At 42.9% G+C, this 25,339-nt stretch overlaps 1 protein-coding gene across 2 annotated transcripts in view; it reads left to right on the plus strand.

Moving 5' to 3' along the window:
* TRPV4 (transient receptor potential cation channel subfamily V member 4) overlaps window positions 1-25,339 on the plus strand; it is a 595,067-nt gene that overhangs the window by 553,233 nt on the left and 16,495 nt on the right. For both annotated transcript variants that reach the window (XM_078667355.1, XM_078667354.1), the window contains exon 14: window positions 1,430-1,557. In XM_078667355.1, coding sequence (XP_078523481.1) covers window positions 1,430-1,557 — 128 coding nt within the window. The remainder of the gene's footprint in view (window positions 1-1,429; window positions 1,558-25,339) is intronic.

The raw sequence follows: 25,339 nt of genomic DNA on the forward strand, positions 1-25,339 counted from the left end.
GCTGGACTTTGGTCAATGAAATCCATAGCATGGAAGAAAGAATAGCCCGAATTAGGGGTACCAGGTCTTTGCTTAAATTTGAGAAAATGTGTGCCAACTTTATTTAAAATCTGTTCGTGCATATGATTTCTCTTAAAATGGTATGAACATTGTATATTTCTTGTATTTTGAACTCTTTTTTTTTTTTTTTTGCCATTCTGTATATATTCTTGTATAGATATTATTGGTATATTAGCAACGTCTTTGCTATGTTTTCACTCTGTGCTGTCAATAATATTTAAAAAAAAAAAAAAAAAAAAAAATTGTCGCTGATGTGTGTTCATAAAATTGTAAAGTCTAATGGTAGCAATAAAGATGTTTCTGTAGGACAACTAATTTCCCCATCGAAACGACAATCCTAATGTGAAAAATTATTAATGTGGTAAAAAAAATGAATCGTTTTTTGCTGAAATGGATGACATGTTAGTAAAATATTATAACTCGAGTGCAACGGGCAGCTGTCTTCAATTTGCAAAGGTTACCTGCCCGCCTTTCAGCTGTTAATCCTTCGGTGTTAATTCCTCTGATTCTTGACTTGGAAAGGAATTTTGTCTGCATAGATAATAAAGCCCTCCTGGATAGAAATAATGAATCATTCTCTTTTATGAAAATATTTAGTTTTACTGTTCCTGCAAGTTCATGTTTAAAACCACAACAAGAGATATTTTTACAAGAGCACACAGAGCTCTGACAAATCTCAACCTTTTCTATTTTTAAGGTATCAAGCCTCGTCTGTAATGTGCCTTCCAGTGAGATATTTTCATAACTGATGTGCAGTGTGGAACACTGCTGTTTCTTAATTTAAAGAGGAGCTTCTAGAGACCCCTAGTGCGAGCATAGATTGAAGACTAGGACAAGATCTGAAACAAAACTGGAATGAACAGATTAAAAGAAGTTCATTCTCTGCACTGCATTTGTTTTACACAAATGATGACGCTGTGGTAGGTAGAAACAACAATATTGCTGAAATAGAGTCATGTTATAATACACAAGGCAAATCAATTGTTGATGAATATTATTTTGAACAGAATCTGATGTAGGTGCCATGTATTTTGTTGTATTGTAGGAGCCCTTTATGTATCTTAATTGTGTGTAAAAATGCCATAATGTCTATCAAACAGGGCCACAAAATATGCAGCATAATTTGCCTATAATTGTATCACACGCAGCACCATTTAGCTTTTTGTTGTATAATTTGCCTTTTCTGTATAATTTATTCGACCATGTCGCATAATTTGGCCCTCCACTGCCATGTAATTACAGTGGCACCCAGCCCATCCTAATGGATTTTACCATTTTCATAGAAAATCCATTCTAGTGTGTGGGTGGTCTGGGTGCGCCATTTTGGTCTTACAAGCTGATTTGTTCATGGGTACTTTCATATCCACAGTGGGCCACCACCATTTTGGACATCGAGCGGTCCTTCCCCGTGTTCATACGAAGAGCCTTCCGCTCAGGAGAAATCGTCACCGTGGGGAAAAATTCAGATGGCACCCCGGACCGCAGATGGTGCTTCAGGTACAGTTGTAGAAAATTATCTTCTTTTTTTTTTTTTTAATGCCTTTTGATAAGTAATTAAACGAGAAGCGGTGGGAAGCCTTTTGTGTCACAAAATGGGTTGTGTTCACTGAGGATGCCCCTTCAATTAATGCGCTCACAGACACAAAACTCTCTGCAGTTTTCATAGTTTCAAAATGCATTATAGTTGATTGGTTCCCAGGGCAGCCATGATAAGTGCTTAGAGGGCACAGCGGAACTGCATACTAATTTGCATATTAATGAAGTCACAAGTAATACAGGGGGCACAGCATGAAATACCAGATGGTATTTAGGCCTCCTAGTAAATATGAAAGACAGGCAGTGCCTACCAATTATGACAGCGTTTCGTGGAATATCTGTTATTGATTCATAATTAGGCCTCATTAGACCACATGCCTTTTTCTCTAATGCGGATCTGCTGAATTCCTTTTGTCATTTATATGCCTGGCTGAATAGTTGGCTGTCTGTGAATAGAATGTGTGTCAACACTACCGCTTAGACTTAAGTACGCGGGTCATCTTATTACATGCAGTTCTTCTCGTGAATGTAATTTGCCAGACTGAAGAACAAATCTGTTGGAAACCTGGAGCCTCAAGAATTATCAAGTGGTTTTGAGATGTCGTCGTTTTGAAGACGGCGGGCAGCCTCGAGTGGAACAAAAGGAAGTGGCCCTTTTCTTCTCAGGCCTGGTGTTCAACATTCTGAAAGGCTGTCAAAACCTTGCTGCGGTACATTTCTTTTCATCGCTTGCAGCATCCAGAGGTAGGTGGGAGGAAGTGGCCTAGACGCAAACAGTCACGGTGGTCTTAAAGGCGTCTGGTCCCCATCCTGACGACATTTTTTACGTCAATTGATGGTGTGGACACTCGGGTAGGTGAGACATGACTGTAGAATTTGCAGGGGTGCTCGAGGCGCCTCAGTGCCGATGTGAGTCATTAGGCACCCCAACATGGCACCTGATTCTTGAGTCTCTAGGGTCAGGCTAGATGATGATCTGGCGCTCCATGGGGGGTGTGACGTTTATATTCTCCCAGACATGGCTAAGAAGACAGCAGTGTTGATTGCTGTAAAAAAAAAAAGTATCCCCTTTTTATTGGGGAACCCATCTGTAAAAAACACATAATGTGGCTCATTGCCTGGTGTGCTAATGCCTGCACTAACATTATTTGACACTATTTTACTATAGAAGTTCTTGCTTGTCGTGAATGGATAATAGTGGCTTTTTTGAGGGAGGAGATTGTCTGGGCCTCGGCTTACAGAGTAGTGGGGGGCAAAGAAGATAGTGGTGAGTTGCACAGTAATCAGAGCTTCCGTTAATAGTTTGGAGCGGAAGTAATGTAAGACTTTGCATAGAATTTTTAAGATGTTGAGATTACACCAGTCCCATGACGAACAAGCAATGGCAAAGACAGTAGGTCTCGCCTTTAAAAGAAATTAGCTCACCTTTTGGATTTGTCAATGCTTGATGATCATTAGCATCCACAACAAGAAACAATGCTATTTTGCATCAGCAACAAGAACAAATAGCATTGACCAACTCAAACGGTTGTCTGTATCCTAAATGAAAACAATTCTTCAATGCCTGGCAAATTTGTGACGTGGATGGGTGAGTGGGTTAATGTGAGAAGATGGCAATGGTGTGAGTTCGTGGATGGACAAATAGGGTGACTGACTGAGTGCATGCTTAATTAATAGGTGAGTGAGTGAATCAAAGCATAAAGTCGTGAGCGCATTGATGAATGGTTTGACAGCCATTTTACAGCTTAAGACTGAAACTGCAGTAGTGATAATGTTGTAAATAGGCCAAGAATTACCGATACCATGACAATGTAAGGATTATTGCTGGCTTTAGTACACAATGTGTCAAGAATTGCAGCCATCATTCCAGTGGAAGCAATATGCATAAGTGGATAACATTGTGCCAAATATCCGTAGTTTGTCAATAATTTCACTCATTATATGTTATGTTATGTTATAAACTGTTTTGTAACACGCTCAATTACTACCGGAGTATCCTGGCACGGTATACCGCTGGGGAACCCGTCCTGGCTTTCCCTGTGGGAAGGCCCCTACTGGGAGTCCCCAAGGTGAAGCCAGGCATCCCCGGCGTTGATGGGGCCGTTGTGGAGATTAGGCAAGCTAATGCCCAGAGTTGCTGAGTGGGACCCCTGGTTAGAGCAGGCACTGAGGCGAGAATTATCGAGTCCGCTGACCCTGGTCCACGACCCTGCCGCGTCGGGAATTGAACCCTGGTCCCGGGCCGACTCCTGCTTCCGGGTCTGCCGCCTCTAACCAGTGAACCACACCACTCCACTTATACATCATCATACTTGTCTCATCACTCAGTGATCCTAACTACATGCTTAGATTTGTCCAATTTCTCTTTAATCCATTGCACATTATTACATTTGTCCCATCAGTCATTAATGTTTGGTGTATGCCAACTGCGCAATGTAACATATAACCGTCAAGGTGTCTACACCTTCCCATAGCTTAGTAAGAATACTGGGCAAACCTTGTTCCCGTCTTATGGCAAAGGAAAGAGTTTTGATGTGGATAGCAAACGTAATATTTCTATCAATAGCACAATAGTGTGTGATTTTTTTTTAAGTTTGCTATCGCTCACCTTAATTTGATCTACCAAAGGCTGAATGTCAACCGAGCGACACAGCATTAGGAATGAAAACACAGAATAGAGGATGCACTGTTGAGGACAAGCAGGTTATTTCTAAATCCTTTTTTGAAAAGATCCTCAATAGGTGTTAAAAAGATTTTCCACAGGTCGGTACAGTGAGCCCAGTTCTCAAGAGTAAGGCAACAAACAGTGTTCATGTGTGCATAAAGATACCTTGCCCAGCTAAAACAAAAAAAATCCAAATTGCAGTAAAAGGATGGGTAGCACTATTTTTGCAAAACTACCGTATGTGATGCCTTAAAGTAAACAATGAGATCTGATACCCTTGGAATACTTAAGGTGATATTTGTAAAGAATCACCGGGATTATTTCTTTTATAGCTGGTTCAGATGCACTCTTCTGTAGCGTAGGAAGCAGATTGTTTTGCCCTGGTCTATCTCTTCCCATGAAGAGGGAGGGCATGTTTTATTCTTAGCCACTAGAGGGGGCTTTGAGAATCAACGCCAAATGAGGAAGAGATACAGCACTGGTCCCTTTATTGGGACTCCTGGCAGCAACAACTCTCTTACCACAGTGGCATTATTCTAAAATAAACTGCAGCAGGATGGACACGGTTCACAAAATAAAGCCTGTGTGAACGTGAATAGAAAAGAATCACACAATTACTACAGGCTGCCAGGCGCTCTGCAAATGGCTGACTAGCAGCAGGGAAGCCCCTGGGCTCTCTGTAAGTAAACTGAGCAGGTTGTTTGGTTTGTAACGCGGGCAGATATTACACAACAGCTGCCTGAATATAGTCATCTCTACCAGGCAAAGGGACCCACAAGGGGCATGTAGGGGGAAACAGCACCCGGATGGGGGGAGATTAAGAAAATGCAAGCACCCCCAGGAAGTGCAGGAACAAAAAGAAGAAAAGTAGTTAACTGATGTCAGCTGGGGAAGGATACAAGCTAACCAATGAAAAGAATGGTGAATAGTCTCTGCTCCAGGAAAGGGACAAGGAGAAGAAGGGAAAGGTAAGCCGGGGAATAAGAAGCTAGCAAATTAGAGTGACAATGAAGCAACCAATGGTAACCAATGGACGGGCTCTAAGCCCACGTTAAGTTTTTGGTAAGCCCATAGTAAGTCTTCCACAAGCAGACTGCTTCTGCTGTCCTAGGCAAGATCTAAAAATTAAAATTGTAAGTCAGTACAAAAGACATACCATTTTTTTTCTTCAGTTTTGTATAGCGAGCAATTGACCCGACGGTATCTGAGCGCTTTACGTAAGCACCAGTTGTGTTACAAATGAACGCATTCATTTTGGTAGGCACGTAGAGGTTAAGTGATTCACCAAGAATCACAGGATGTTGATTCTTCTCATGTAATTTGTTCACGTCAGAAATCTAAATAGAAGATAACACAACAAATGAGATTTGTAATATTCCTAAATTTAGCAGAATGAATGGAACTATGAAGAAAAATGATGGGGAAAATTGACTTCTGTTGTTTTAAGAATATCCCAAGGTTCTAACTCCATAAGTCAACATTTAAACAAAATGCAATATGAGGAATTATTTCGATTTTCTGGCACATGTTTTATTTATTTCTAATCATATGGACTTGATAACACCAACAATGGGCTTTTCTGAGACACTGCCAATTATACGCCAACTTAGAGGCAACATCAGCTTTATTATGCTTTTCAAGATGAAACACTGACTCACAAGGGCCTCAGTGTAGACCGCTCTAGACCGGTCTTGTGCCTCACATCATCTTATATCCTGGAAGGGCTTATGCTATTACTGCCTTGTATCACAGTAGGGCCTATGCTATTCATAATCAGGAACCAGCTCCACCGCTGCACTTCTGTCTCAAATGCCACATTATGCATAAGAGACATATGGTTATCACACTTTAATGTTAATAATGCAAATGCATTCCAATAAATCTTTTTAAAATGTCTTAGCCAAGTATTTCAAGCTATCACTGCAACCCACCTCTGTATCGCTGGGTGACTATCTTTAAGTGAATTTTAATCCATTCCACGATGGCCACCCGAGTCTGCAGCAATTATCCTGGAATAGTTTTTCTTTAAGATAGAAAAAAACATTTTAATATAACACCTGCATTCAAATGCAGCAGACATCTTTGATTAGATTTTCTCTTGTTTAAGGAGAACATTCAGAAATGTCCACTGTGTGTTTGCACACACTATGGGCATCTGTGTTTTTTTTCTAGTTTGCAGTGCCCATCTGGAAAAAAAGCATTGGGAAAGTCTGTATGTATCACAGGTGAGAGGGATTTGCAATGGCAATGCTCGTTCTCTGAATCATTGTACTTTTTTTTTTTGATTTCAAGAAAATTTTATTGATGAGAATAATGGTAAGAATAATGAATATGAAATACAATACAAGTGATACAATCAATGCAATAGACATATGCAAAAAGGGCTAAAATTGAGAGGTAAACCAAGAGATTATATATAGATAAGGAACATTAGCCTGTGGGAGATATAGATTTCATTCAAGTAAAAGCCACTATCAAGGCAATAAAACAAACATATCACTATCAAAATGTGGAGAAGGGGATAGGGGAGGAAACAGAAAAGAAGAAAAGAGGAGAAAAGAGAAAGAGTAAAGAAAGGACGAGTAGGAAGAGAAGACAGGAAAGAGAGAAGAGAAAAAAGAGAAAAGAAGGATTCCCACAGGACTAACCCAGCCTAGAGACCAAATAGCAGACAACAATTAGACAAACACATCAAAAGGAAACTGAGGAACCAACCCTTTGGAAGACAACTCCATATAATCATCCAAAGCTTTCCAAACCCCACTAGAAATAGCTGGAGAGAGGTGAGCTTGATCAACCGAAGTGTGTGCACTGCGTAAAAAGGAGACCCAAGCCCACCACGTATGATAGGAAACCGATGAGAAGGATTTCCACTCCATAAGAATAATTTTCACCGCTACAGTCAGGAGAAGATCCAACAACTGTAACTCCAATGGATCTAAAGGGAGAGGAGTAGGGGCAGCCAGTGGGCCTAATAAAATTACGGGGAAGGAAAGTTGGAGCTCAATACCAAAAATAAGAGAAAGATGTTTCTGAATGAGGTTCCAAAAAGGTTGAAGCAAGGAGCAATGAAAAAACATATGAGGAAAATCGCCTGCCAACAGACCACAGCTCCAGCATAAGTTGTCCTCTTTAAGGTTAAGTGAGTGAAGACGCACAGGCGTCCAGTGGAGGAGATTAATAGAAAAAAACTTCGACTGCATTAAAGAAGGTGCGATTTTATTACGAAGAGAGAATTTACCAATTGATTGCCAAGTTTCAGAGGAAATATGCTCTGTAATGGCATGATCAAAATGATGCAACCATTTTTGGTGAGCAACCGTCTGTTCAGGGAGTGAAGCAGAGGACAAAAATTTATAAATTTTGGAGGCAACATGACCAGACTTGATCCAAATATGAAAAAGTGAGATTGTAGAAGAAGTAGGATGAAGACGAACTTTGGCAATGGCCACCTTAATTTTAAGAAAAGTATAAAAATCAAGATTTGTTAACGAATGCTTCTGAGCCAAGGCAGAGAAGGGTAATGGTTCGTCAGAAGCACCATAGAGATGTTTAACAAGAGAGATTCCTTTGTCTGCCCAATAGGAGATGAGGGTGGGAGAAATGATAAGCTTAAATTTGGAGTTCCGCCAGATAGATGTCCACCTGGTTTTATGCAACGGAATTGCCACCTTCTTGTCTATTTTCCTGACCGCCGCAATTGTATCAAGAATGATAGACCGGGAAAATAGGATATGCAAAGTAGATGCAGTGCAAAAAGAGGCAGTAGGCAAAGGAGATGCTAAATGCTGTTCTATGAGCAGCAAGAAGGAACATGAAGAGATGGCGGAGAAAACCATAAAGCACCTTGAGACGCCAAAAAAGCAGTCTGATATTTCTCCCAATCAGGAAAATTACAACCTCCCATATCACAAGGACGACGCAGAAATTTGTATGCAAGTCGAGCACGTTTGTCATTCCACAAAAATTTGGAAGTCAGAATATCGATTTCGCGAAAAAAGGAAACTGACAATTTAATCGGCAGCATGGAGGAAACAAAATTAATAATCGGCGTGATCATCATTTTGAGAGTTTGGAGGCGACCCCACCAAGAAATATGTTTCGGAGACCATGTATCCAAAAGACGACGCACTTTAAGGATAGTCTGAGATTCATTATAAGCAATAGTGGTAGATAAAGCAGAACAAAAATAAATTCCTAAATATTTCAAGTGTGTAGACTGCCACTTAAAACCCGCTGAGCCCATATGCGAGGGGAAACAATAGGCATTCAAAGGGAACAGTTCCGTCTTGTCTTTATTTAGGGTATACCCTGAAACCGAAGAGAATAGGGAAATGATGTTAGAAATAGCCGGGATTGCCAGAGCGATATCATCTGAAAAAATAAGAACATCATCTGCGTATGCAGCAGTTTTAATACAGTGAGGGCCAAAAGAGAAACCCTTGATATCAGGATGTAGGTCAATCAACCGAAGAAGAGGATCAATGGATAATAAAAATAAGAGCGGGGATAAGGGACAACCCTGTCGAGTGCCCTGACTGAGATTGAAAAAAGAGGACGTAGCACCATTAACTCTAATGTTAGCTTTGGGTTGAGAATATAAGGACATAATCATATTAATGAAAGAGTCGCCAAGATTGTGTGCGCATAAAACAGCACGAAGAAACGGCCAAGAGACCTTGTCGAAAGCCTTTTCCGCATCAAGGGCCAAGGCCGCGGCAGGAAGTTGAGAGCGTTTGGCAGCACCGAGAACATGACAGAAAGTGCGTATATTGTCTCGCGCAAGACGGCCTTTCACAAAACCAGTTTGGGAAGGATGAACAAGAAGAGGGACAAAGGATTCTAGTCTTTTGGCCAGGATTTTAGCAAAAATCTTCGCTTCCATGTTAAGGAGAGAGATAGGCCGGAAGTTTTTAGGATCCGAATGATCTTTCCCCTCTTTCGGGATCACTACTATAGTAGCTTCAGCAGCCGTACCAGAGACAGACCCACCTTTAATAAAAGAGTCAAAGACAGATTTTAATTTGGGGACAAGTGTAGAGAGAAAAGTTTTATAAAATAAGATTGGATACCCATCAGGGCCTGGAGCTTTGCCAGACCGAGTAACTTTAATCGCAGATTCAATTTCGTCGGGGGAAATAGGTTTATTTAAAAAAGAGCGATCAGCATCAGAGACCGACTGAATCGGAACCGATTTTAAAAAAACTTGACACTGGTCAAAAGAGGACTGATTAGAAGGAGTATACAACTTATTATAAAAGTCACGAAAAACTTCAAGTATTTCTTGTGTTTGGAATTTTTTAGAACCGGCGTGGTCAGTAATAGAAGAGATCTGCGAGGATTTAAAAGAGAAGTCCTGAAATTTTAATGTAGCAGCCAAGATTTTCCCAGCTCGATTTTTTAACAGCAACTTCTTTGATTTTTGAGCTTGTTCCCCAATATAGGCTCTTTTAGTAACAATGGTATTATATTTGTATTTAAGTAACTTTATTTGCTGTAAACAAGTTGGATCCTTAGAATGTCTGAAGGAAGCTTCCAAAGTCTTTATTTCAGATGACAAGTCCGTAAGTTCTTTTTTAATATCTGAATTACGTTTGGACATACATTTAATGACCTGACCACGAAAAGTACATTTAAAGGAATCCCATAGAACAATTGGGGAAGAGACAGAGCCTTCGTTCTCATGAAAAAAGGTATCTATAGCTTTAGAGAATTCATCAACCTGAGAAGAATCATGTAAAACTTCGGTATTCAATCTCCACGAGCGAGCGCGTGATTTAGGGGCAAACGATGATAAAGTAAAAGTGACCGCAGCATGATCAGAGACTAAAATAGGATGTATAAGCGGAGAAGAAGAAGATGAAACAAGAGAAGAATGAACTAAGAGATAGTCAATACGAGAGAAGGAAGAGTGAGGCGAAGAGAAGAAAGAGAAATCACTACCAGTGGGGTTATGAAGACGCCAAATGTCTTGGAGATGAGTAATGGAGCACATGTTAAGCATTTGTTTGTGGGATTTAGGAGGACGAAACTGGAATGCAGAATTCCTGTCTAAAAAAGGGTCCATTGGTAAATTAAAATCACCACCAACAATAAGATTGCCAGAGTGCGAGGTGTCATTTAGTTTTTTGGTAACCGATTTCCAAAAGGACGGATCATCAACATTAGGTGCATAAATATTCATCACATACAACTCATGCTGGCCATCCGATAATTTAGATAACAACCAACGACCCTCAGAGTCATGCTCAGAAGAAAGTAGCGATAAACCAGAATTCTTTGAGACTAAGGTAATAACTCCATTTCGTTTACCCAGGGCATCAGAGCAGCAAACACCCGAAACCCAATCCTTCCTCAAAAACAACGCTTCTTTGTTAGTGACCTTGGTCTCTTGAAAAAGAACCAAATCAGACGACAGGGATTTACAATAATCTAAAATTTTCGACCTCTTCACCGGATGATTTAACCCCTTAACATTAAGGGATAATACATTTAAACCCGGCATGGAAAAACATAAAAATCAAAAAACGACAACATGGATGACAGAAAGAAGACCAACGGCAGAACTACAAGGAGCCAATCATCAAACAAAAGAAACATTGTGGGAAGGTCCAAATGGGGAACCCAAGAAAAAGAGAAAGGAAGAAGAGAAGAAAAGAGAAAAGAAAGGAGGGAGATAAGAAGCAGGAGGGAAGGCCTAAAAAAGACCAACATCATACTAGGGAGAACGTGGAAAGGCGAGTAAGGGACCCGTACTAGGCGAATAAATAATTAATAGCAATAGCCCCAAAGAAAGATGGTCACCAGATAGCAGGAATAGGGGAACTGGTAAGAAAGAAAAGCAGCATCGCACAACATCTTAAAAATGTAAATAGGCAAACTATAGCTAAGAAAAGATATAAACCCATTCAACCAACAGTCTAATGATGAGAAACATAGTTATAGTACCAAATAGAGTAAAACAAGTTCTAAGAAACAATCAGCATGAGGTAAATCATGAGCACTAGATTACAGCATGACAAACAAAATGTATATCCTACATAAAGTAACTGTATATTTAATAAACAATTTATAACTGTATATATTAACACTATGAAGTCGACGTGGAAAAAAGAGGAATATACGGAAATGTGAGAAAAGAAAGGTAATACAACATCCGAAATGAAGAAAAAAGAAAGAAAGAAGATGATGCACAGCAGAAAAATGAATATAACGAATTAAGAGAAAGGGCAAGAGAGAAGAAAAGTGATACGAAGGAAAAAATGGCAAAAGACAGAAAATAAAAAAAAGGTAGGGTTAAATTATAGAGATAAAATATAAGGCATGGTGCAAAAGAAGACTAATAAAGAAAGGATGAAAGACAAAGAGCGGAATAAAAAAGAAGAGTAATAGAACCATATAAAAATAAGAAGAAGTACTTGTAAGAGGAGAAGTATAGAAAGAACGAACAAGTATAAATGTAAGGAAGAAGGTGAGAACAGAAATGAGAATGGACATATGAAGAACAGAAAAATACCATTAACAATCTTGGAAGGTAAGACCGACATATAAGCACACCAATAGAGAGCAGAGAACCAGGCATACAGAAAAATATATCAATAGAAAAAGAAGGAGATAGTTCAAGTGCCCGAGGCACCAGGAATCTGCGAGGTCGCTTTCTGAATCTCCATCTCTATTTGCAGCTGGTTGTCCAGGAAAGTAGCTAGGTCAGCCGGCTCATCGAAAATTCTGGAACAACCTTTGTAGGTAATGCGGAACTTCGATGGACCAGAAAACGAAAAGGGAATACCCATCTCAGAAAGACGTTTCCGAAGATTTAGGAAGCCTTTCCTCCTTATAACGGTATCTCTGGCAAAGTCCTGAGAAATTGAGATCCGGTGTCCGTCCCAGATGACTTGTTTAGCTTTCCGCATATGAGAGAGAATCAGTTCAGTATGTTGATGCCGCAATGGCTTAAATATGATTGCTCTTGGCTGGGCAGCCGTCTTAGATCGAAACGTTGGAACACGGTGTGCTCTTTCTATCTCAAAGTCTCTGCTGAATGAGATTTGTAAGGTGTCTGGAATCCAGTGGGATAAGAACTCTATCATAGAGGAAGATGATTTCTCTGAATCTTGCGGCAAACCAAAAATACGTAGGTTAGATCTACGATTACGGTCCTCCTGCTCAGTGAGGTCTCTGCGCAATGCCGCCATTGAGCGCTCTAAGTGGTTGAGGGATTTGGATTGTTTTTGTATACCATCTTCAGCACAACTGATTCGTGATTCAGTACCAGAAACACGAAGAGAGAGGGCTTTAAAATCATTCCTGATAGCAGACATCTCTACTTGTAATAAGTCCGTGTTAGTTTTTGTTGACTGCGCAATATCATGTACTTCATTGAGGCGCGCAAGTATTGTGTCCAACGTGGAAGTGGTGTCTGACTGAGAAGACTCAGGTGTAGGAGACACTGACTTAAGTCTTTTTAGCGACGAAGCAGTATCCTTGGAGTCTTTGTTGGTCGAGGAACGCCCCATATTTGCAGCCATGAAGAAACAGCCTCCAAAAGAGAGTATACAACCACTTGAAAAGAGGAATAGCTGCGCAGCCTGTCTCAGAAAAGATATAGCACACTGAGCTCAATGGACGCTACTTATTAATAGCGGCGGACTTATATGCAGGGTAAGCACGTAGCAAAAAAAGTAAATAGCTACAATAACGCAGGGGAGCACAGTAATAAGTTCGTAGAAAAAAAGAACTACACCTACATGAGAGAATTGCACTGAAAGAAACAGCGCGTGGACAGCTGAATTCCCAGCCAAGCAGCAAGAAAATAACAGAAAAAAGTAATAAATGTTACCAACTGCAGGCATCAAAGGCGAAACCCCCTGGACAGCCACTTCCAACTGTAATATGGTATCAAAAGCGGCGCTTCTGAGGAGAAACTGCAGCAGTGTCAAGAGCGGTAAAATGGCGGCTGTCCGTGAGGAAAAACGAGCTTCTCAGGAGCGTGAAGTAGAAGTCATGCAGCCGTGGTCAAAAACATCAGAAAAACCCCATCAAGCAGCTGCCTGCATGTTCCGCTGCTGAAGTCTGCTTTTTCCGCTACTAGGGGCAGGTAATAACGGAGAAATTAGCTCGACGGGCCGAACTCGCCTCGGAGCTCAAGCGCGACACGCCATGCAGAAGCGGCGCGCAAGCCACGCCCCCGAATCATTGTACTTTTAGATCCAGTACACATCGGCTCAATGTTCTGAAACTGTAGCTTATCTGATTAGCTATGTATATTAAATGGATAGCTGAGTAGCTGCATTATCCTCCTTGCAAACTAAAAAAATGTGCATGCCAGTGATCTATAACTTGCCGGGATTGTGGCTGGTGTAGACACTGCTAAGATTACTACACCTTGAAAATAGTGTGTTCTTATGCATATATGTATATCAGTGTAATATGTTCCCCTTTTGGCTATGAGCACTAATATCTAATTTTGTTGTGTTTCCTGTTCTGTTCAAAGAACGGGGAGTAGGCTCCAGTTTTCACAGCAAATATCTTATCAATCCTGCTCACGTAAGCACTAAGGTGTGATCTGAAGAATGTTAAGGGCTCACCATACATGGGAAACATCAGCAGACATTATGTTGTCAGACTCAGAAATACCACAAACCAGACGTTTTAGGAGGTCAGGATTACACACTGCACTTTCCCCGAGATTGAGAGAATGGATATCTAGGTTCTAAAATTGCCAATTAGAACCACGCCACATTGCCTTTGAAGACGAAGACATCGTAGACGGGGAGGTAGTTATAATGTACATGATCAATAAAACCAGCAACAGGAGGTTATTACAAGTGAAATGCTTGCTTAAAATGCAAGGCCACAGAACTCTAGTTCTTATTGACACCTTGAGTCCATAAAGATGATGTTACCCACGTGAACATGGGATTTATGGGCAAGGTAAATTTAAACTCTGTCTTAGATCAGTGGAGTGGAGAAAACCCCTGTAATTTTAAAGGCATAAACTCCCCCCTATGCTGATGCAGCAATTAATGGTACAGAAACAAGAGTGGGTGGGAGTGACTTAGTTCACCTTAATGGGAAATCATTACGGGGAAAGGAGGGCAACCGGGTAGAGGACAGCTGCTTTCGTTTAATTTCCTTCAATATAGCTGGCCTCTGGCGAAGGCTAGAGGACCCTGCCTGGCTAGATTGCATTGAATCCTTTGACATCGTTGCTGGTGAGAGAGGCTGCTGAGGCTATGCGCTTCCCTGGCTTTTAACTTTAAACATTTTTAGAAATATCGCGCTGTGTTTTTGATTTCATTTGCCTTATGTATTGTTTGTTGAATTGTTGACCTGCTAACAATTTTAATACCTACTTGCTCTGATTGCCGCTCCTCGGCGTAACGCTTCTCTCTACATCTTTGTACCTTGGCTCCAGGTACCGATCCGCCACGGCTTGTGCCGTTTGCAGCGGCGGTGGCCACGCAAGCACGATATCCATTCTCCGCCCCCACATCCTCACTTCCGCCCTGCTGGCTGATTGGCAGGTCAGCGGGCTAGTGTTTTTCTTATTTTCTGTATTTAACGATGCAATGGCGGAAGCGCAGCGGACGAGCGCAGCGGGAGCGCCGACTTCGCGCCGAAGTCGTGCCAAAGTCCTGCCCGTCTGCGCCCGTCCGCGCCAGGCCGGGACTAGGGCCATACCATCATGCCCATTTGCGTACTTACTCTTCGCATCTATTACATTCTTTGCATTCCGGCTATCCACCTGACCCCGCCACACTTGCATGCATCACAGCACATGGTATTGCCTGTTCTAGCCCCTTCCAGCCCGGTCCCAGACCTGCTCCTTTTATTATTACACCGCCTGCTCCTAGCCCACGCGCCCCCATTCCTATTCCTGCCACTTCCGCCTTTTTGTTGAACACCAGATCCGCAGTGCGGCATCAAACTGACATCTTCCATCTGCTGGACACTGAGAGCCCTGACTTGCTCTTCTTAACGGAAACCTGGTATCGCCAGGACTCCCTTCCTGATGTCCTGGCGGCCCTTCCCCCTTCGTACTCTGCCCTTCGTGCTGACCGTCCAAACGGGAAGATGGGGGGTGGAGTTGCTCTAATAGCACGCGAGGGGCTACACTTTCAGACGCTGACTCCTTCCACCCTGCCAACGTCAGATTGTTTAGTAGTACGGTCTGTTTCCTTTAAAACCCCTCTTATCTGTGTTCTGGTTTATCGCCCTCCCCAATCTCCCCTTGGTTTTATCACTTCATTTCAGGAACTCCTAGGCACTCTGTCCATTAACAATGCCTCAGTGTTAGTTCTTGGAGATTTCAACTTTTGGCCCGGCGATCCTGCTGAGGATGCAATATCTAAAGATTTTACCGCATTACTCCTTAGCCTGAACTACTTGCAACATGTCCGCACTCCTACACATAGGCAGGGGCACATACTCGACCAGATATGGTCCCTTAACATCCCCATCTCGGCGCCCTCGGTACTGCCATGTGCTTGGTCGGACCACCATCTCCTGTCCTTTTCGCTGGCCCTTAATACCCCAGCCCCTCCACGCCATCCTAAAAATATCTGGACCCGGAATTGGAGTCGAGTTGACATCCCTACCTTGTGTAGCTCACTCCGCTCCTCCCTCCCGGCCCTCGAGGGTCTGGCCCTACATTCCCAGGTTACCACATTAAACAATTGGCTTGTTAAAACCTGCGACAATATAGCCCCTCTTAAGCGGGTAACTTTCAACCGTGTCCACAATGCCAATAAGTGGTTTAGTCCAGCTCTAAAAGCCAAGAAACTTACAGTGCGACAAGCCGAACGGGCATGGCGCCGTGTCTACTGTCCATTAGCTAGGCAGCTCTATGTCACAGTTTTGTCTGAATACAAGCGAGATATTTTAGCCGCAAAAAAAGACTACTTCACTGGACGCATCCTGGCGGCTGAGAACCAGCCTCAAGAGATTTTCGCGATGGTCCATGAGTTGGCCGCCTCTGATAGGACCCAGTCAAAAATTCCCCCTTCACAGACTTTGTGTGACTCCCTTAACGAGTTTTTTATAGAAAAAGTGGCTACCATTAAGGCAAATATTTCCCCCCCCTCACCCTCTTTTTGTGAGTGCCCCATTCCCACCAACAGTCAGTCTCTAGCCTATATTCCCACTTTGACTCTGGATTCACTTCCCCCTCTTCTCAGACGGGTGAAATCGGGTTCCCCCGCTGACACCTGTCCAGCACGTATATTAAGTCAGATCTTTCTAGATTGCCCCTCTCCTGCCCTTACCCTACTAAACAATTCATTTGAACAGGGCATTGTCCCTCTTCCTTTTAAGGCTGCTACGATCATTCCCATCCTAAAAAAAACCCGGGGCAGATCCCGGTGCCCCGGCTAACTACCGGCCAATTTCCCTCCTCCCTTTTCTAGGGAAGATTGCTGAGTCCCATCTCACTCAGGTCTTAAGCTCCTTCATCGAGGGTAGTAATTATCTCGCCCCCTGCCAAGCAGGTTTCCGCCCCCGCCATTCCACAGAGAAGGTGGTCATCTCAGTTCTGGACCGACTCAGGGAAGGATTGGACTCCAGCGTGCCTCAGGCCCTCGTTCTACTAGATCTGTCCGCCGCCTTTGACACGGTGGACCATTCCATCCTCTTACGCCGTGTCAGGTCGGCGGGCATCGAGGGCTCCCCCTTGGCCTGGCTGGAGTCCTTCCTGTCTGATCGCTCCCAGGCTGTCCACCTGGCAGAATTTGCTGCTCCTTTTCGTGAAATCACTTGTGGGGTTCCCCAGGGCTCTTCCCTTTCCCCTTTACTTTTTAATTTATACATATTCCCCCTTATTTTTGCTTTGCAGCACATGGAGGTCGCAGTGTATAATTATGCCGACGACCTCCAACTTATTTTTGATTTGTCCCCGACCTCGCCAGGCCAAACCAGCTTCCAGTCCGTGATGCTATTCATCCGTGATTGGATGAATACGAACCATCTTAAATTAAATCCGGACAAAACGGAGCTGGTTTTGACGGGCGGTATCTCTAATCCTTGGTCACCGCTCTTCTGGCCACCATCCTTAGGTGCCTCTCCCACTCCCTCCCCATCAGTTAAAACGCTGGGCATTATTCTTAATCACCAACTCACACTTCACTCACACGTTAGCTCAGTTGTCTCTTCTTGTTTTTTTTCTTTACGGACTATTAGGAAAATATCCCGTTTCTTTTCTGTTCCCGCCCTCAAATTGATTATAATGGCCATGGTTTTGTCAAAAATTGATTACGGGAACATCGTTTATAATGGTGCTCCCGCATATGCCTTTCATCGCCTTCAGCTGGTCCAGAACCAGGCAGCTCGCCTGGTTTATGGCCTGGCTAAGTCACATCATTCTACCCCCCTTTTGAAAGCCCTTCACTGGCTCCCTATTAAGCAGCGGGCACTGTTTAAACTGGGATGCCTTACTTTTCAAGCCCGAGCGGGCACTGCCCCGGCATTTATCAACTCTGCCATTACGAATTATTGCCCGCCGAGAGCTCTCCGCTCCTCTTCCTTGGGCTTGCTGGCAGTTCCACGCTTTAAGAAGAAAAGAGTTGGTGGTCAGAAATTCTCAGTTCTGGCCCCCACCTTCTGGAATGCCCTCACACCGTCAATAAGACTCCTGCCTTCCTATATGGAATATCGCAGGGCCTTAAAAACCCTTCTGTTCCAGCAAGCGTTTAATGGCTAGCCACCGTTCTCTGTCTGCTTGTTTTTATCACTGTTGCCTTCAGCGCCAAGAAACTGCCTAGTACACGAGCGCTTTATAAATGCTTTTAAATTCAAATTCAAAAATCGTTTGTCTCCAAGAGACATGGAGTACTATGGATCACAGCCTGGATGGTTACCAAATGTTTAATGTTTCTGCAGAGCCTTCACAAGCAGGGAGAGCTAAAGGCGGGCTTGTGACAGCTATTTCTGTAAAATATAACTTAATACATGTGGAGGGAGTGGTGGAATCTCCTTGGTACCAATTACTTATGATCAAGGACTTATTTCCAGTAACTCTTCTCCTTATAAATTGGTATTATAATATATTTGATCCCCATGTAACCACAGTTATTGAAAATCTACAGGAGGAAATTGTTAAGGTCGCTAGCAGGGTTTTCCCTCTCTTTATTATATGGTTGGGTGATTTTAATTGTGTCTTATGTAAATTTAGTGGGTCTAGAGTATGTGGTCTGGTGGACTCAACTGACCAGCCTATGGCTCATTTTACTCACTCAAAACAGGGGGAGGCTTTGAATAGTATTGTTTTGAATAATGATTTATGTATCCTGGATATGTCTAATTTCTCCGGTTCACTGAATATACCCACCTTTCAAGGTATAGGGGGACGAGTGAGCACAATTAATTTTGCTATAGTATCTAAGGATTTCTCCCATCTTCTAAAGGATTTTAAAATTGAGGCGAATCCCGCCAGTGACCATAATCCCTTAATCTTGAGCTTTAATTCTGTTTTTGAGAAAACTCAGATTGCGGAACAACCGATAAAATATAGTCAAAATCAGGGGGTCACCTTAAGGTGGGATAAAGTAGATGTGAGGCAACTAGAGGCGGATATCTTTAAGAAAAACAAGGATAGGATAGAAACTTGTTTGACGCCTACAAATGACCCAGTTTTTATAATCAACAATTTTGAATTATTACTGGGAAACGTGGCTTCGCACCTTGTAAAGACAGGGGGAAGGAAACAAGATAGGGGACCCAAATGGTTTGACGAAGAATGTTCTGCTGCTCAAACAAGTCTATCAAAGGCCTTACGCCAAGTACCACGTGATATGGTTTTGGTCAGATTAGTTAGGAAAAGGTATAGAGATGCGGTCAGCAAAAGGAACAAGCATTTACAATGCAATGGTCTCGGCATCATTAAAGGTAGAGCTATTGGCATTGCTCATGACATTTCTTTTTTTTCCTTTAAATCATAAATAAATGGCATTGTCATTTACATTGCCAATACACAGCACTCTGCACTCAACAGCACACACCACTCTGCACTCAACAGCACACACCACTCTGCACCTGCACTCCCTACTCTGCCCTCACTACTCTGCACTCTGCCCTCACTACTCTGCCCTCACTACTCTGCACTCTGCCCTCACTACTCTGCCCTCACTACTCTGCCCTCTGCCCTCACTACTCTGCACTCACTACTCTGCCCTCACTACTCTGCACTCTGCCCTCACTACTCTGCCCTCACTACTCTGCCCTCACTACTCTGCCCTCACTACTCTGCACTCTGCCCTCACTACTCTGCACTCTGCCCTCACTACTCTGCACTCACTACTCTGCCCTCACTACTCTGCACTCACTACTCTGCACTCACTACTTTGCACTCACTACTCTGCACTCTGCCCTCACTACTCTGCCCTCACTACTCTGCCCTCACTACTCTGCCCTCACTACTCTGCACTCACTACTCTGCACTCACTACTCTGCACTCACTACTCTGCACTCACTACTCTGCCCTCACTACTCTGCCCTCACTACTCTGCCCTCACTACTCTGCCCTCACTACTCTGCCCTCACTACTCTGCCCTCACTACTCTGCCCTCACTACTCTGCACTCACTACTCTGCACTCACTACTCTGCCCTCACTACTCTGCCCTCACTACTCTGCCCTCACTACTCTGCCCTCACTACTCTGCCCTCACTACTCTGCACTCACTACTCTGCACTCACTACTCTGCACTCACTACTCTGCACTCTGCCCTCTCTACTCTGCCCTCACTACTCACTACTCTGCCCTCACTACTCTGCCCTCACTACTCTGCCCTCACTACTCTGCACTCTGCCCTCACTACTCTACACTCACCACTCTGCACTCACTACTCTGCACTCACTACACACACGATAACGGCAAGTTACCCGGGCTGTGCCCAGAGGCATTAAAGTCTTTGACAGGTGCTGGGCACACTCACTTGCCTGCGCTCGTGGTTACCTTCCACTGCAGGCTGCACACTGCACCACTGTGCCAAGAATGCCCACTGCTACCTTTTACCAGCACCCGCTGCTTATTGGGGGCATTACACTGGCCCTGTACTTATAACTAGTTCGGGGCTAGTAGGCAAAACGCACTTTTCCACAGCTGCTTCATGTTCATAGTCAAAGGCGACCAAAGCGCTGCGAGGCACAGTGGACTACCCTTACAAACTAATACATTTTAAGAATGTAAAGCTCTTGCACCAAAAGGCGTATGCCTACCAGGTGGCATTCACTACATAAACGCTCATAAATTCACTACAAAATAAATAAAAAAGTATTTAGGTGGACTGTTTAATCCCCTCTGGACAATCCAGTGCCTTGACATGGTCTGATTTTGTTACATATAGCAATTAACAGTCTACCCAACTTTGTTTCTAAAAAACACCTCTTTATTGCAGCAGATCATAATGCTCGGCACATGAAAGCAATTTGCCCAGGAACGCACTTTCAAATGCATTTTGTTTGAATGAATGCAGTTGTGAGATAAGTAGACTGTTATAATCGATGTCGTGATGCTCAAGCAGTAGTTTATTTTTGATTCTGGCTGCTTCCGAGTTGTCAGTGTAGGCAGTGGCCATAACAATGGTACAATTGGGTGGCGTAGTAATTTAACCAGGTGAATAACTGTGAGAAGTTGCGGCCGCCGCATAAGAAAGATTTTGAGCACCGGGACTTATTTTTCTACAAATTAAGCACTGCTTACACTGTGGCATGGAGTCATCCTGCTCAGCTCTCGGCCTCGCGCGCGCGCGCCACTCCAGGCATATGTTTTCAATTATCTCCGCCGTGATGGCGAGATAATTGAAGATATATGGCCTTCTGCTCTTAAGACAATGCCTTTCACGTCTGTCCTACACGGAAAGAAAACACAAGAAAAGCACGAACGCGCGCCATTCACTGCAGACTGTGAACGCGCCCACAACATCTGCATTACATTATCGCGGCACCCTGACAGCTCCTAATTGAAATTAATGCACTGCTGTGCGCGTAACCACACAGAAAATGCCAACATGCCGAACGACAAATTACATTAAGCCTATCGCGTCAAGGCTACTAAAAACACAGCCCAGCGAAGACGAATCACTATGCAGATGCCATAAAAAACGCGCGCGCACTTAGGAATGTTGCAGCCCGGACCCCTAAAGAAACTTTTTTTTTTTTTTTATAACATAAGAGCTCGGAGCTCCGCCTCCCCTGCTGACGCAGGGTTGACGTAGGCCGAGCCCTAAAAACGACTTAAGGATCAAGGCATGGGAAGATTTGGGAAAAGCGGTTGAATTAAGGGACAACAGGCTTTTTTGGGAGGTAAAAAACCGACCTTTTTTAAAAACGGGAGAAGAGGGTACCATCCAAATGCATATACCTGAAGATTCCTGGGTAGCTCACTATAGTAAAATCTTTAACCCAAATGAGGCATTGCTGACTACTACCATGGGAGCTGGTGATCTTAATATGGAGTCAGCAAAGTTTCTTAGTGATTCATTAACGCTTCCAGAGGTAAAGATAGCCCTGAGTAAGGGTGCTGCACTAAAGGCCCCAGGACCTGATGCAGTACCATTGGATCTTTTCAAACGTAACCCAGAGGTTTGGTCTCCACTACTATGATTTTAAGGCAATAACGGTGGGGTCCATTCCGATTTCCTGGAAAGAAGCGGTTGTGGTACCCATTTTTAAGAAGGGTGATAAGTCTGACCCGTGCTGCTATAGGCCAATATCACTAATAGATGCATCCTGCAAGTTAATGGGCAGAGTGATATTGGCTCGGCTTGAAATACGGGCAGACTCAGCAGGGGTTATTGTGGACTCCCAATATGGATTCAGAAGAGGCAAAGGAACCACTGAGCAGTGTCTCAACTTGGCACTAATTATGGGCAAGTACATGGGTGCCAAGAATAGCTCCATCTACTTGGCATTCATGGACTTGTACAGTGCTTTTGACACTGTATGCAGGAGTAAGTTGTGGCAGATGATGGAGTCTATGGGGTTTGAGGAGCCTTTGGTTACCTTGCTTCGCAGGCTCCATGCTGCCACAACTGTGAGGATTAGATATGGCCCTGGTGCGGAGAAGACTAGACCCATATTATCCACTGAAGGCGTCCGCCAGGGATGTATTTTAGCCCCTTTTTTATTTTTGGTCTCAACCAATGGATTGGAAAGTTTTTGTTAGAATCTGGTGCTGATTTTCCACAGGCTAATGGCAAAAGGATTCCAATGTTGTCATATGCAGATGACACTGTTTTAATGACCCTCACTCCCAATAGCATGCAGATCTGTCTGAATGCCTTTGAGACATTTATGGAAAGTTTAGATCTTAGGGTCAATTTTACCAAATCTTTTGCCATGACTTGCAGCTTGAAAAGTGTTAAAACCCGCAGGTATATGGTAAAGGACTCAACTATAGTGAAAGTTGATAACTTTAATTATTTGGGTAACCTATTTAACAAGAAATTGAATCGGGACCCTTTGATATCAGCTCGGGTCCAAAAGGTTACACAATCAATTGAAGCCCTTTTTCGTTTTGCTAGTAAATTAGGTCAACGGCGAATAGCAGAAATAATATCCCTGTATAAAGCCAAGTGTACTTCCGTTATAACTTTTGGCGCTGGAGTCTGGGGGTCACAAAAATGTGAAAAGTTACAGATTATGGAGAATAAATTTATAAAACGTCTCCTATCTGTTCGTTCGGGTACGTCGAATAGTTTCTGTCATGGGGAGGTTGGTATGGAGTTCGTAAGTGACATTATACATGTAGCTCCATTACTACTATGGTCTAAAGTTTGGCAATCTGAAGAATTGAAATTGACAAAAGATATTTTGCAAGATTGCCTTAAACTTGACCACTATAGGGAAATTCCATGGCTTTTATATGTCAGGGATACCTTCTATAAGATTGGGTTAGGTAATATGTTTGAAAACCCTGATAGGATTAGTAAGGATTCAAAATTAATTATCAAAAATGCCTATGGTTCTAATTTGGGTACCCTAAGGAATAGTGAGCATGCACTGTATGTTAGGGGCAAATTGCTGCGGCCTTTTTATCTATCATATATCATCAATACGCAATGGCGGTTTTATTTGACAAGGTTTCGCCTTAGTACTCTACACTTCCTTTTTGCCTTTCCAAAACAAGGGGGGTGGTGTGAGAGACTACCTTTTTGCCCCTGTAATGATAAGGTCTCACAAAGTACTTTGCACCTCATTCTTTTCTGTGCTTTGTATAAGGTCCCAAGAAACACTTTCATTAGACCAGTCCTATTATCTTTTGGATCAAGCTATTACAAAGAGGGCTATGAACATCTATTGTCCTTGTCAACCCCAAACATTTGTAATGCCGTACTTAGTTTTATCAGATCAGCTCTTGTTATTAGAAACCGATACTGAAATAAGTTATGGGTGGAAATTCTTATAAAATGTCTTTATTGTTGGCCTGTTGATGAAATTAACCCAGCACTTTATGTTATGTTCATATATGTGATTACGGTCATTTTTTAATGTATTGAAAATCCGAAATATGTAAATATGTATCGTGGTCTATTATTACATTTCATGTATTTTATATTGGTGTATACTTTTATGATTCCTTTGTGGAATCGAAATAAAGTCATTTGAATTGACACCTTGAGTACAGTAAGTGTGATGTCCTATGAACAGTTATCTCAGGCGACACACGTGAACCAAGCTTCTCATTTGAGGGGTCAATTCACATCCATTTGGTTGGTCAACACCTCTCACTCAAAAAGGGGTGTTCTCTGTTGCCATTCATCACAGCCACCATTAGGTCACAGCTAAAGGTTTTGTAAGACATGCATCAAATAAAAAGGGTGAGAGAAGTCAGAAAGTGCCTTACGTAGGCACCATCCGTGGAGCTACTGGTTGGTACTCACCAGTTTGCTCGTTCTGTCATCATTGGCAACTTTCATGACAGAAAAATAGAAGTGAAAGTTTAGGCCAAATCTCGAGTTTACGTGAAAAGGTGAAGGAAAAAATAATAAGTAGAATATACTGTTGTCCATCAACCATCTAGACTCCGTAATGTGCAAATTAAGAAGGAACATTTCTAAATTGAGTTGTGGACCACTATTCCATACATTCTTTATTTTTGACAGTGTCCACACTCAGATTAAAGGAAACAGCATGGTTAGACTATTTCATTTGAAACAGCCAACATTTCATTGCCTTACACAATTTATGGCAATTTTATCAGGGCACTGGGACGCAGCTGCACCTCACTGATGCTTATTAAACATCCGGTGGTTGCCAGGTAGACTCCTACCAGCAACTCACTCTGGGGATTACAGGTTTTCCCCCACAAGGTAAAATGCAGCCAGCAGCAGTGTACCACTATGCCAGTGGTAAGAGCTCGAGGACTTCACGGACAGTAGAGGAATAACAGACCCAAATATGGGTGTTTGCAGTATACTGTGCCCAGGGTACGGTGCAACGTATGTGAGTGAAACAAATAAGTGCCTTCAACCCATGTGTAGGCAATAGAAGAACTACGGAAAACTACATGCCAATTCGTCAAAAAGAGCGGGCACAAAGATAGCGTGCCAGTAACCCTTATTTTACGGTTGTTTAACTGTGGATGCAAATCAAAGGAACATTCACATTGTGGATCCTTTTTCCGGGATATTAAGCTCACCCAACACTCTAGACGTCAACACAGTGGACGCAAACATCTCTCATTGGCTCACGACGGCTAGCGACCAGTTCGCCTCCCTGTCCGGCTTCCCTCGCTCACGCCACAGTAAATCCCATAAATGGTTCAACTCAGCCCATAAACAACAACATCTTGAGCTGCGTCAACTGGAGCGTAGGTGGAGGCGTAACTATCTCAGCACTGATAGGGAGGCGTATGTGTCCGCACGCAAAGATTATAAAAAAGCCATTACTACAACTAAGTCTGCTTTCGTCTCCGAGAGAATATTAACAGCCCCTAACAAATCTAAAGAGATTTTTAAGGTCCTCGGCGAATTAACATCGGACGCCAGGACACTCCCGAATTTGCCCCCTTCCGCAGAGTCATGCAACGCCTTAAACTCCTTCATCGATAAGATCTCGGCAATTAAAAACTCTATTCCCTATTC

Source organism: Lissotriton helveticus, chromosome 11 (genome assembly GCF_964261635.1).
Source record: "Lissotriton helveticus chromosome 11, aLisHel1.1, whole genome shotgun sequence".
Lineage (NCBI taxonomy): Eukaryota > Metazoa > Chordata > Amphibia > Caudata > Salamandridae > Lissotriton > Lissotriton helveticus.